Source organism: Pipistrellus hanaki (genome assembly GCF_964339955.1).
Source record: "Pipistrellus hanaki genome assembly, chromosome: 14".
Taxonomy (NCBI): domain Eukaryota; kingdom Metazoa; phylum Chordata; class Mammalia; order Chiroptera; family Vespertilionidae; genus Pipistrellus; species Pipistrellus hanaki.
In genome coordinates, this window is record NC_140516.1 from 35,808,793 (window position 1) to 35,823,466 (window position 14,674).

A 14,674-nucleotide genomic window follows, 5' to 3' on the forward strand; every position below is an offset into this window, starting at 1 on the left:
GCTTCTGAAACTATGAAAGAAACTCCAGTTGCTTACTTGTACAATTTTTTCCCCAAAGACATGCTGTCTCTGGCAGTTCTTCAGAGTCCCCCTTCTCTGCTCCCAACTAAAGAATACTTACACTGGGCCCACTCTAAGACTTTGCTTCCCCAGGATTGGAAAATTTGGAGAAATTCTATAAGAGTTTCTAATAAAGTCACAAGAAGGTACAGGCCTTCTTAAGAGGGTCACTTGACTATACTGACATTTCTCCATATCCACACCAACACTTATTTTCTAGGTTTTTTGTTTTGTTTTGTTTTTTTGTTGGGGGTTTTTTGTTTCGTTTTGTTTTGTTTTGTTTTTAGAACAGCCATCCTTGTGATAAATTGGTATTTCATTGAGGTTTTGATTTGCATTTCCCTAATGATAAATGATATTGAACATCTATTCATGTGTTTATTGGTTATTTGTACTGGTATATCTTCTTCCTTAGAAAATGTCTATTTAAGTTCTTTGGGTATTTTGTTTGTTTGTTTATAAAAGTTCTTTTTATATTCTGAATATCAGCCTCTTATCAGATGTACATTTTACAAATATTTTCTCCCATTCTGCTTGTTGCCTTTTCACTCTGTTAACAGCAAAGAAATTTTTAATGTCAAGCAAATCTAATGCTCCAGAGACTATTGGCCCCAGTGGATCAGGGTTGAGAGAATTCTAAACTTCTAGTAGTGATATTAACTAGAGTTTAGATGAAATTGCAACTGCTAACAACTGCAGCTTACTAGGAAAAAACATATATTACAAAATATATACATATTTTTAGTGCACAATTTGTCATTTTAAGCAAAAAGCTCCTTAATTGTTGATATGTTTATAGATTTTAATAATGTTAAAATAAATTTTAAAAAAAAACAAAAACAGTAGAATACAGAACAGTGCTAATCTCATTCCAAGCTAACCAGAACCTTGCTTTAGTTTAGGTATGCCTGGAAATTTGAACCCCATAATCAAGTTATCTACTGCCACCTGATGACAATATTCCCTAACTACAAGTCAAGCCGTCCAAGACTGGAAAATTGAATCTGCAAATAATGGCAACTATGGCACAGAAATACATATTGTATTTGTTTTAAAAACAAGATTTGTAATGAATTTAATACAAAGGAATAGAATACAACAACTGATCAAATATTAAACTCACAAAAATTTGAGTTACCTAAAATTCAAAAAGTCCACTTTCTTTTTTTTTATTTTTTTTATTTTTTTTTTTTATTTTTTTTATTTATTTAATAAGTTTTTATTTTTCATATTATTACAAATGTCCCCCCCCACCACCATTGCTCTCCTCCACCAGGTTCCCACCCCACCCTCTGCCCTTTCCCCTCTCCCCATTGTCCTCATCCATAGGTGCACAGTTTATGTTCAGTCTCTTCCCACGCCCCCCTCTCCCCTTTTCCCCAAGAATCGTCAGTTCACTCCCCTTCCATACCTCTGATTCTATTATATTCAACAGTTAATATTGTTCATCAGATTTTTTTAATTTCCTTGGTTTTTAGATTCACTTGTTGATAATTACGTATTTGTTGTTCATAATTTTTATCTTTGTTTACTTTCTCTTCTGAAAGAACCCCCTTCAGCAATTCATATAATTCTGGTTTGGTGGTGATGAACTCCTTTAGCTTTTTTTTATTAGTGAAGCTCTTTATCTGGCCTTCGATTCTGAGTGATAGCTTTGCTGGGTAGCTTATTTTTGGCTGTAGGTTCTTGCTATTCATCACCTTGAATATTTCTTGCCATTCCCTTCTGGCCTGCATGGTTTCTGTTGAGAAGTCAGCTGACAATCGTATAGGTGCTCCTTTATAAGTTACTACCTTCTTTGCTCTTGCTTCTTTTAGTATTCTCTCTTTATCTTTTGCTCTTGGAATTTTAATAATGATGTGTCTCGGTGTGGTCCTCTTTGGATTCCTTTTGTTTGGAGTTCTGTGCGCTTCCTGGACTTGTAAGTCAAATTCTTTCACCATGTGGGGGAAGTTTTCTGTCACTATTTCTTTCAGTATGTTTTCGATATCTTGCTCTCTCTCATCTTCTGGAACCCCCATAATTCTGATGTTGGTTCGCTTGAAGTTGTCCCAGAGGTTTCTTACATTATCTTCAATTTTCTGGATTCTCTTGCCTTCTAGCTTCTGTGGAGGAGTGTCTTCTGGCTCTTTATGTTCCAAATCTTTGACTTGATTCTTGCGATCTTCCCTTCTGTTTTTAGGACTCTGTAGAATATTTTTTATTTCAGACAATGTATTCTTTATTTCTTGTTGATCCCTTATCATTTCTTGTTGACTCCTTATTAATTCTAGTTGATCTCTTTTCATATCCTCATAGGCCTTATCCATCTTTTCTAGGAAATTCTTGAAAAACCTTATAAGCGTAGATTTGAACTCTATATCCAGTCGCTTTTTGTCCTCCATTTCTTTCGTTTGTGATCTATTTTGTTGTCGCATTTCGCAGTTACAGATGGGACGGGGTTTCAGGGTGGAGCCTGCAGCTTTGGCTTCCGTCAGCCCCGCCCTATGCGGGTCCTTCAGTGCTCGCTGCCGGCGCCTCTGAGAGAAAGGTGCCCTTGATTTTCGCCTGCTGCCAAACAGTCTATGCTCTCCCACAATGAGCCCGGTATTGGGGTTCAGTTCAGTTGGAAGTGGAGTTGGAGGTGGCGTTCACAGCAGTCTGGAGCCCCAGTCTCCTTCCCGTCAGGGCAATCCCGCGGCACAGCCGACCGTCCCTTCTCTGGGGGCAGTGTGCGTGCCTCCGGGACCTCCTTTCTCCGCTACCCCGGGGTTCCGACTTACAGCCCAGCTCCCTATGGCTGAGCCTGAGTCCCCGGGGTCTGGCCTAGAACGGGGGTTCAGAGCAGTCAGGGGCCCAGCACAGTCGGAGTTTTATCTCCTTTCCGCTAGGGAACGCCCGCCAGGCACTCGGCCTCCCTCCTCTCCGGCTCCGTCCTCTTCGCGTGCGCCGCGTGTCTCCGTACCTTAGGCTTTTACAGCTCCTCTGTGCTTCCTTCTGGTTTTCTCCTTGCTTCTTGTTGTAGGATTTCCAGTCAGTCGACTTTCCTGTAGTTCTGGGTAATGTCCATTTTATATTTTAGTTGTATTTTATTAAAATTGTTGTGTGCGGCTGCGGCTAGTTGCCTACCCGAGCAGCCATCTTGGATTCTCCTCAAAAAAGTCCACTTTCTAACAATTTTTTTAGTCTCTATCAATCTTCTCACTTCTCTAGAACTTCAGCAAACGCATAATGAAGTGTGTATTACAAAGTAGGTCATGAAGCAAAAGACTCTCCACAGCTCAGGAACCAGGAATCTGTCCTTAACCCCAGAGGGCTTTCTTTCTTTCATTTCTCACTTCTCCAAACACAGAACCCCTTCTCTGATTGAAAGCAGCAAAACACTTTGAAAAATAAAAGCTTTTCCAAATTCTATCCATATCCCCTTACAAATAAGCCTTTTACAGGATTCCAGAGGATAAAAGAAAACTGTTTATACATAAGAATAATCAAGCCAAAACCGGTTTGGCTCAATGGATAGAGCATCCATCGGCCTGCGGACTGAAAGGTCCCAGGTTCGATCCCGGTCAAGGGCATGTACCTTGGTTGTGGGCACATCCCCAGTAGGGGGTGTGCAAGAGGCAGCTGATCGATGATTCTCTCCCATCAATGTTTCTAACTCTCTATCCCTCTCTCTTCCTCTCCGTAAAAAATCAATAAAATATAAATAAATAAAAGAATAATCAAACTGTTCCATTTTCTCATAGTCAGTGCTGAAACCAACAGCGCGGCACGCTTACCTTGATAAGGCCGCTGAAGGAGCGTGAGCGGGCCCTCTTCTGGACCCGGGGAGTAGAAGGTTCTTGCCCTGGTGTTCGGGTCACAGACTGCTTATTAAACTAAAAGAAAACAGAGAGAACATTTTGTTAATGTTCTCCCATCAAGAGACGGCATTCTGTGACAACCGTATGAAAAGCTAAGTGTAAATACTGAGAAAAAATCCAGTAGTAAGTGATTTCTGTGCATTCTAGTATATGGATAAGAAAGTAGAGTGGCAAGCAAATCACAAAGGCAGAAATGCTGCCAAAAAGCAAGTTCAAATTTATTAAATCAGTTTGAGGGTTAATTAAATTAAGGAGTGCACACCAAAGAAATCAAGTTGGAATCAGATCAAACTTCTAGAATTAGATCTAACCACCAGTTTATAGCAAATACAGAGGACTGAAGAACATCTATACTAATAAAAGGGTAATATGCAAATTGGTCGGGATGCCCTCACAGGCTGCATGGGGCAGGAGGGGGCAATTGGGGGCAACAAGACTGGCAGGGGGGTTAGTGAGGGTCAACCAAACAACTGAAGAGCAGGCTTCATGGGATGACCAGGTTGGCAGGGGGATTAGTGAGGGACAACCAAACTACTGAACAGCAGGCTGCATGGGGCAAGCAGGCCAGCAGGGGGCGCATTGAGGGGGCAACCAAACGACTGAACAGCAGGCTGTGTGGGGCAACCAGGCTGGTGGCGGGGGGGGGGGGGGGGGGGGGGGGGGGGGGGGGGGGGGGGTGGTGGTGGAGAGGGGGGGGCGGCAGGGGGCCCTGAGGGGCAACCAAAAGGGCATGGGGGGCAGTTGGGGGCAAACAGGCCAGGAGGGGGGGGGGGACAATTGGGGGTAATCAGGCCGGCAGACAGAGGTGATTAGGGGTGATCAGGCTGGCGGGGGCGGCGGGGCGGGGGGGGGGACAGTTAGGGGCAATCAGGCAGACAGGCAGGTGAGTGATTAGGAGCAAGTGGTCCAGGATTGTGAGAGGGACATCCCCCGAGGGATCCCAGATCAGAGAAGATGCAGGCAGGCTAGACTGAGGGGACCCCCCTGCACGATTTCTTGCATCGGGCCTCTAAATACCACGAGGATATAACCAGCAAAACCCAGACTGTGGAAGGTTATCACAGGGGTTGGGGGTAGAAAGAAAAAGAATATGTACTTAAAACACAATGTGGTATCCGAGATTGGATCCCAGAACAGAAAAAAGGATATTAGTATAAAAATTGGTAAAATCTCGCCTGACTGGTTTGGCTCAGTGGCTAGAGCATCAACCTGCAGACTGAGGCGTCCTGGGTTCGATTCCAGTCAAGGGCATGTACCTTAGTTGCAGGGGATGTGCAGGAGGCAGCTAATAGATGTTTCTAACTCTCTATTCCTCTCCCTGCCTCTCTGTAAAAAATCAATAAAATATATTTTTTTTTAATTGGTAAAATCTGAATAAAGTGTGTAATGTTAATAGTAATGTACCATTGTTAATTTCTTAGTTTTTACAATGTTAACACTAGGAGAAACTGGATGAAGGGTATGTAGAAATTCTCTGTACTATCTTCGCAAATTTTTTCTAAATATAAACTATGTCAAATTCAAGAGTTTATTCAAATAAAAAAACTTAGGCAATTTTTTTGGGGTGAAAAAGAGGGATAAGAGAGAAGAAGGGACCTATATATTAAAAGAGAACCAACAACAACAAAGAAAGGTATACACTTTCTCATGCCACTCTAGGAAAAAATCTGCAATGCAAATACTTATAACAAAAATATATAAACTAAAAAATGACCTAACTTCCTCAAGATGCCCAGAATGCAAACTATATAAACATTTGGTTATTTATGATGAAATATTATACAACCATTAAATTGTTCATAGCCTTTTAATGACATGGAAAATGTTCATGATATAACTTTAAATGAAAAGGATAGAATATTAAAAAATTAAACATATATTATGATTTTAAGCAGAAAAAAGTTGGAAATACACATTCATAAAAGAAACACTAGAAGAGGAAAGGAGAGAGATAAAAAGCGGGAGAAAAAAACATCAATGTGAGAAACACATCAGCTGCCACATGTCCCAACTGGGGCCGAGATCAGACCTGAAATCTAGGCATGCGGGGATCGGGCCAAAACCAGCAGTTTGACATCCCCGAGGGGTCCCAGATTGCGAGAGGATGCAGGCCAGGCTGAGGGACCCCACCAGTACACAAATTTGTGCACCGGGCCTCTAGTTTCTAATTTCTATTACCAGACAAGACCCTTGGCTAACAGTGTGTTCTAACTGCAAACAACTCACTAAGAGCTACTACTTTTGCTCTGCTATGCCAACCACTTTACATAGATTCTCTCTAATCTTTACAAGATGGGCATTACAATTACTATTTTATAAAGAAGAAAACTAAGATTCAGAAAAGTTGTTATTTACAAAAGAAGGATTTAAACTTTGAAATAATATATTGTAAATGCTGGTTCTCTCTCAGCAATCTTGCTACATGATCAAATTTAAAAAGCTCTAACTATGGTTGGATCCTTTTGTTTAACTAGAAAAATCCAAGAACCTCCACTTTTCTCTAACAGGGCAGTAGTATAGAGATTGCAATGAGGTTCCATAGACAAGTTTGCTTAAATGGCTGAGCCAAGGCTTGGGCCAATAAGGCCAAAAATTAAATAATATTCTTAACAACATTCCCTATAATTCTATAACCATGGTCACATGAATTCCTAAAGCCCTGCTTCCCTGCTCTTGGGCACCTGTCTGATAAGCTGCTTCTTCTTTGCTGATTCGGGCATATTGTGAACGTGCTGGAACAGCTCTCTCAGTGCCTCTTCCGTCCGCTGCTGGGTCACCTGAGAAGAGCAGGAATCCATCCGGTTCTGTTTCTGAGATTTTGCCAGTTGGAAGGACTTAGAATGACACGAAGTTGTCAGATCAAGATCATCCTAGGGAAAAAAAAAAAAAAAAAAAAAAAAAAAGATCATCCTAGAGAAAATTTAAAAGAAAAGTAAATGAATACATCCCACCAGCTTTGTTTTTAGGTTCTCACAAAGAAGAGTGGGGAAGCAGGGTACATGATATATTCTTACACCCAGACCAATAAAAGTCTAAAACTATTTTTTTAAAATATATTTTATTGATTTTTTACAGAGAGGAAGGGAAAGAGATAGAGAGCTAGAAACATCAATGAGAGAGAAACATCGACCAGCTGCCTCTTGTACACCCCCTACCAGGGATGTGCCCGCAACTAATGTACATGCCTTTGACCGGAATCGAACCTGGGACCTTTCAGTCCACAGACCGACGCTCTACCACTGAGCCAAACCGGTTTCAGCAAAAGTCTAAAACTATTATCAGATAAAAAGAAACCTATAGTTATAGACTATATTTTTTAATGTACAGCTTTTTATTGATTAGAAAGAGAGAAATATCGATTTCTTATTCCAGTTATTTATGCATTCATTGGCGAATTCTTATATATGCCCTGACCAGAGATCGAACCCGCAACCTTGGCGTATCAGGAGGACGCTCTAGCCAACTGAGCTACCTGGCCAGGGCTAGACTTTACTAGTATTAATAGCCCATTCCCATGACCTGCTCAGATATCCTAAATTCATTGATAATTATTGCCACCAAAAGTTACGTAAGAGTTTAGTTTTTGAAGCATCTTTTAATATCATGTAATTTTCATTGCTATCCTATAAAGTAAACAGGGTAAGTAACATCATTCCCATTTGAGAGAAGAGAAAACTGAAGCTAAGCTCTAAGTTTAAACTTCTCTAGATACTGAAGTGACAGACCCATCTTAGAGCCCAAGTGCTCTGGTTCTTGGCTGGCACTCTCTCCCACTCATGTCAACATGACGTGACAACAACACAGCAGCAGTAGAGGAACAAAATCAACTCTCTAAGGAACCCCCCCGCCTCCTAGTTAATCTAGTTGAAATCAAATACTGTTTTTCTGGTCACACCAACTATCTGCTAAATGAGACTTAGAAACAAACAGGAGCAGGAGGGGGAAATAGTGTAAGCTCACAGCTTCAGTTTCTAACCAAGACAGACTAAACAAAAATCATCAAAAAGTACTTGTGAGATTTTTTTAACTTCTCACTTTTAAAGCTCAGTAATCATATGTAATTTTGTCAATAAACATCACACATTCGCATTCTAAGCTCTTATGGTCACAAGTCTTTTAGCTACTTGACAATGTTTGTTACCTTACTACTTAGCCTGAAATAAGCCTGTTTTACATAAAATTGTACTTTTATTACGATACAATATTTCATACATTTGCTCTTCACAGACTGTTTATACCATATGCTGTAAGAATGCACAGGGCTCTGAAAACCTTTAAACATACGTCTACGTCATCAGTGGTGCACCTCAGAAAGCAGACTGTGTAGGGGCATTTTTATTTCAACATATAACCTTCTTCTGTCTTTTTCCTTACTCAAAATGACTAGATCATTTGAACTATAATAAAAACATTTTATTTTTCATAGCTTTACTTTGATTTCACACTTTGTTTTAAACTACATTAATTTTCATTAATGCTCTCCTTGTTTGGGCTAAAAACAATTTCCTATTCTTACCTTTGATGCTTGAGTTCTGGAGTTCAAATAGTGCAATCTGGCGCATTCCCGAATGTAAGCAGGAGCCTGGGCAGGTAATGAAAGAAAACCAAGACCAAGCAATAAGTAGTTCTTTTAAGACTCAACAACAATGGTTTTCAAAATAATTTGACTGGCAGATTACTTTAGAAAAAATAAAGATCTTCAAAATGCCCTATTTTATAGCTTCGACAAAAAAGATAATTCCAACAAATCTGATGGGAAAATTGAGAAGACACTACTATAGTTGTTCCTGTTCTAAAGAATCAAATATGGCATGAATATACTCAAATGAGCCAGAAACAAAAATATAGATATTTGTAATAATGCTTATGACAAAAACCACCCCTAAAATTCTTACAAATTACAGTGGTCATATTTTAGAATTATTGTATATAAAATATCATTTAGAATCCCTATAGGGTAACAACAGACAAGGAAAAATTTAGCTTACTGATATATTGCCCAGAATCCTGTGACATGAACCCTGATACTGTCTTAGTATGAGTGTAAAATAATACAACTATTATGGAAGAGAATTTAACAACATCTAAGAAATTTACCATTTACTCAGAAATCTCACTTCTGTGAATCTGTCCTGAAAATATAACTCCAGAAACACAAAATAAATTTGTATAAGATAAATCATAAGATTGGACACAACAACCTCAAATATCTACTAATAGGGGACTGATTGAATGAACTTTTATACAACCATACAATACAGTACTATGCAGTCATTAAAAACAAAAGAAGGGAGGGAAGGAGTGAGAGGGGAAAAACATTCTGTGAATAGGTAGAGTGATTTCCAGGATCTACTGTTACATGAGAAAAGTTATGGAACAGTGTATAAAAATACTTATGTAAAATGAAGAGGAAGTAAGAATATACACATGTGGCCGAAACTGGTTTGGCTCAGTAGATAGAGCGTCAGCCTGCAGACTGAAGGGTCCCAGGTTCGATTCCGGTCAAGGGCATATACATTGGTTGCGGGCACATCCCCAGTAGGGGTTGTGCAGGAGGCAGCTGATCGATGTTTCTAGCTCTCTATCCCTCTCCCTTCCTCTCTGTAAAAAATCAATAAAATATTTTTTTTTTTAAAAAAAGAATATACACATGTAGACACTTTTGATTTTACAATAAGAAACACTAGGAGGATAAACCAGAAAACAATATAAATAATGAAAGAACTGAGATTTTTCCAAGCATACCTTCTCATATAATTTTGACTTTTCAACCATGTAGATATACTACAGATTAAAAAAAAAAATTTAATTCAAAAGGGAACAAAAGCAAATCCTAAAACTGAACAGAAACATAAGTGAACATATCTATACATCAAATTGATAATATAAACACAGAGAAAGGAATTATTTTACCTAGCTTTTGAAAACTGTATCCTGACTACATACTTAATGAAAAATATTTAAGAAAAAAGGAACTGCCAAGAAATCTTAAACTTCCATCAGCGGGTTTATGTAGGTTTACTATAAGTAGTAACAGTTTTATTACTTTGAAACCATCTTATGTATATCATAGAATAAAGCAAATAATAACATATGTTAATGCTATGAAAATCTGGAATTTGCAATGTAAGAATAAAAAGGTGCAAATATAAAGTGAAAGAAGACAAGAAAAAGCTCTATAATATTAAATCATAATTGGAAATAGTATTAATATGAATTAATGATTTCTTGCTAAAAAAATTTAACCTACTTCCTTGCCCTCAAAGAGCCAATGACACCCCATAAACAATGAGTTTATAACCTAGTGTTAAAGAAACCCAGACTCCTTGGAGAAAATTATTGATTTCAGGCCCAAGGCAAAGAAAGAAAAGAGTGAGCTGGGGCCATTTTATTTTATTTTTATTTTTATTTTTATAGGTTGATTGATTAACTTGAGAGAGAGAGAGGAAATGGAGAGAGACAGAAAGAGAAACATCAATTTGTTGTTCTACATATTTATGCATCCATTGGTTGCTTCTTATACATGTCCTGACTGGAGATTGAACCCACAACTTTGGCGTATTGGTACGATGCTCTAACCAACTGAGCTACCCACCCAAGGAAGCCAGGGACATTTTATGCCAGAAACAAACAAAACCAAATAAACAAAAAGTCTTCCCCAAAAAGATAATATAGCTGAAGGGATATCCAGAAAGGGAGGCAGAGATGGACTATTTTAAATAAAAATCTGAGGGTCTTAAGTATTTTACAATCCACAGGAAAAGAAGGACTTCCCGAATAAAGTAAAAATTGGCCTTAATTGTAAATGTAAGTCCATGATGACTCATGTTGAAGAGAGATAAAATCATACTAGGTCAGACAACAGAAGGCAGAACTACAAACAGCTAAGAGGAATTTTAGAAAAACGGCAGAGCAGGGGGAAATACAAAGAACCCAGAATGAAGCAGCACAGGATATGAGGACTGAGGAGGAGCAAAATCCACACAAAGGAGCCGAGGACAAGAAGACACAACAAAGCACAGCACAAATCTGGAGTTTAAACACTACCTCAGAGTAAGTGACAGAGCACAAAACAACCACCATTTTTCATCCAGAGGAAAATCTCAGGGAAGAACATAATCAGCCAAGAGCAGATTTATCCAAGATAAATCTCCACCGCCTTTTTTTCTCTCCTTTAGTGATCAACAAAGACTCAGCCAGTGCTGACACTAGCCTGGAAACAAAGCCAAAGTAGCAAACAAGGATGAAAACCCCAAGGATGAGAAGCTGAAAAAAGAATCTATGGAAGAGAAGAACAATAGTAAAAACAGAATATTGTAAAGAGTCCAATCATTAGAATTTGAACCAAGCTGAACTACATCTAGGAAATTGTACTCTAGTTTTATCTCTAAGGTTTGTACGATCTGTACTTTCAAAATGCTTCACAGGGATTTGTTATCTTACGTGGCAAAAACGGACTTTGCTGGTGTGATTAAGGACCTGGTAGTAGAAAGCTTATCCTAGGTTAGTCAGGGTGAGTCCAATATAATCACCTGGGCCCTTCATAGTAGAGATCCTTTCCCAGATGCAGTCGGAAGGAAGTGTGACTAGGGAAGAATGTCATAGAGATGCCACTTCAAGATGACAGTCTTGAAGACAGAGGAAGGGGGCCATGAGCCAAGGAATGTGGGCAATCTCTAGGCAGGGAAAGGCAAGGAAACAGTCTCTCCAGAACAACCACAAAGGAATGCAGCCAACACCTTTATTTTAGCCAGTGAGACTCAGGTCAGACTTCTACATAACCATTTGTGTTGTGTTAAGTCACTTAAAAAAATCCTTCAGCCCTAGCCAGTTTGGCTCAATGGATAGAGCATCAACATGTGGACTGAAGAGTCCCGGGTTTGATTCAGGTCAAGGCCAGGTATCTTGGTTGCAGGCTCCTCCCTGGCCCAGGCCCTGGTCAGGGTGCAGGCAGGAGGTAATCAATCAATATGTTTCTCTAACAGAGATATTTCTCTATCTTTCCCTCTCTCTTCTACTCCCTCGAAAAATATCCTCGGGTGAGGATTAAAAAAAAGAATCCTTCACAGTAAAGTACAAGTATATAATTTCAATTTTGAAAAATGAAGAGTTCTGGAGATGGATTGTAGTGATCAGTGCACAATATATATGTAATCTGTGTCGAAAAAAATAAATTCTATGAAAGTAACCTCACAGGGTGATCTGATCATAAACTCCTAACTGGGCAGGTCATGGTGGGTAGTTAAAAACAAGGCCCATATCTTCTTTAGGGAGAGGTTTTTATGCAAGCCCTGTCCATTGGTCTTGTGCACCTAGGTTAACACACCTTTGAAATTCCAGAAGTAATCCCCTAAAGAGGGGTATTAACTCTCAAGAAAGCATATAACCTTAACTATCCTTCCTTTTTTCCTACCTCCATGAAATCTTCCTCACTTTCCCTCCTGAATTTCAAACATACAAAAGAAGCTGCAACAGTTATTCTCTGGAGCATTTGAGATCTTGTTCTGTGGCACATGTCTTCATTCTGGTTCAAATAAACTCTTATAAAAAGTCTCTGCAAGCCAAAACCGGTTTGGTTCAGTGGATAGAGAGTCAGCCTGAGGACTGAAAGGTCCCAGGTTTGATTCTGGTCAAGGGCATGTACTTTGGTTGTGGGCACATCCCCGGTGGAGGGTGTGCAAAAGGGAGCTGATTGATGATTCTCTCTCATCAATGTTTCTAACTCTCTATCCCTTTCTCTTCCTCTCTGTAAAAAATCAATAGAATATTTTTTTTTAAAGTCTGCAAGTTTGGACACTTCTTATCAAAAATTAATGCCAAAGGGGGAAACAAAGAGGACATCTGTAATACTTTCAACCATAAAGACCATTTTTTTTTTTTTTTAAGTTTTAGAAAACCAACAACAAATTAATGCCACTGAACATGGTCAAGATGGTAAATTTTGTCATGTGTATTTTACCACAATAAAAAAGTTGAAGAAAACAGAACTGGGTGGTCTTGTTTTTTGGGGTTTTTTTAATATATTTTATTGATATTTCACAGAGAGGAGGAAGGGAGAGAGATAGAGAGTTAGAAATGTCGATGAGAGAGAAACATTGACCAGCTGCCTCTTGCACACCCCCTACTGGGGATGTGCCCGCAACCAATGTACATGCCCTTGAACAGAATCAAACCTGGGACCTTTCAGTCCGCAGACCAATGCTCTACCACTGAGCCAAACCGGCTTCGGCAGAACTGGGTGGTCTTAAAAATTCTCAGCCTTTCCAGATGACAAGAAACTCACTATCAGAAAAGGCCAAAGATGTGACTGCAACCTTTATTTATAAAATCTAATAAGCATCAAAAGGTCAGACTATCCAGTCACACAAACAGCCCTTTCAAGAGAGTAAAGGTGTGCCTCACAGATTCTTTCAATCACACGAGAGCCTTCTAGGAAGCTTAAAGGTCACGTCCCTAGCCTTCTCAAGTAGAGAATGTTTATCTTCAAAAGATTTATATATGTGGCTTCTGTCCAATGGAGTGAGTCCCACTGAAACCTACAGAAGACCCACAAAGTTCTTGAGAAAAATGTTGGCAGAAACACTGCTAGTTTAGACTGAAATGGACAGAGTACAAAATGAAAGGCTGTCAGACCCTCAAAATGCTACTGGAAGGAAACAGGGAGGATGGCACTAAGAGGCCAACATAAGCTGCTTTTCATGGAGGGCAAAGCTCTGCTCCGCCTCCAGGAACCTTCCTACCCTCCCACCTTGGCTGTTCCTCCCCACCTTGGGGTTTTGCTACTGTATCATCTGTTTTCCCGTCCCGGGGCCTTTCTTAACTGGTTATCATCACCTTAACAGCCCTGCTAAGGATCCTACCTTGCTCCATCCTCTTTGTCTTTTACCACCTACTCCCAACCCCTAACCTACCTTAAAAAGTTTCTGGGAGTGTTTAATCATAAAAGCCATCCCACTGTTTAACTTCGTGATATTCTCTTGAAGGTCATTTGCAGTGACCTGTTCAGGAAAAAACACAAAAGGGGATTACAAACTGGGAAATAGAATGCAGATACTCCACTTACTTACCAACAAGCTTATTCTTTCAAAGGCATGGTAGTTTCTGTCCCTAACAAAGGTGCCCCTAATACAATGCTTCATTCTGGAAAGGCTTTTGGTTCAGCAGATTTCCACTGGAATGACATAATCTAGGAAGAACCAAGAAATCCTTGGGAACCAATCTTCATTCCCTAATTCTGCTTGAGAATGAGACACGCAAGCAGAGTTGCTAAAGAAGATCTAGTCTGGAAGAAGGGCCAGGAAGACCAGAATCTGTACCAACCACCATTGTCCCTTCAGAGAAAGGAGCTTCTCCAAAGACAAAAGAAACCTGTCACTACTGATCGTTACCAACGTGACATCTGTTATTTGAAAATACAAATTGTCATTGATTCTCTTCTCTTGTTTCCCCTGCTTTTTTAAAAATGTTTTTACTGATTTCAGAGAGAGGAAGGGAGAGACAGAAACGTCAATGATGAAAGAGAATCATCGATCGGCTGCCTCCTACACAACCTCTATTGTAGATCGAGCCTGCAACCTGGGCATGTGCCCTGACTGGGAATCAAACTGTGATCTCCTGGTTCATAGGTCGACATTCAACCACTGAGCCACACCTGCAGGCTCTTCTGCCTCTTTTTTACACACTTCAGCATCTCTACTATCCCAAAGCCTTTATCTTCAACATGTATCTTTATTATTTAATTTTTGCTTTTATTTTTTTTATTATTTCTTATT

General features: G+C 39.6%; 1 protein-coding gene across 4 annotated transcripts in view; it reads right to left on the reverse strand.

Annotated features, from left to right (window-relative positions):
• The window catches only part of ARHGAP19 (Rho GTPase activating protein 19), a 39,781-nt gene that overhangs the window by 6,215 nt on the left and 18,892 nt on the right, over positions 1 to 14,674 (reverse strand). For all 4 annotated transcript variants that reach the window (XM_084903527.1, XM_084903524.1, XM_084903526.1 and 1 more), the window contains 4 exons: positions 13,814 to 13,900; positions 8,419 to 8,484; positions 6,584 to 6,772; positions 3,819 to 3,917 (listed from right to left, as the gene is read on the reverse strand). In XM_084903527.1, coding sequence (XP_084759653.1) covers positions 3,819 to 3,917; positions 6,584 to 6,772; positions 8,419 to 8,484; positions 13,814 to 13,900 — 441 coding nt within the window. The remainder of the gene's footprint in view (positions 1 to 3,818; positions 3,918 to 6,583; positions 6,773 to 8,418; positions 8,485 to 13,813; positions 13,901 to 14,674) is intronic.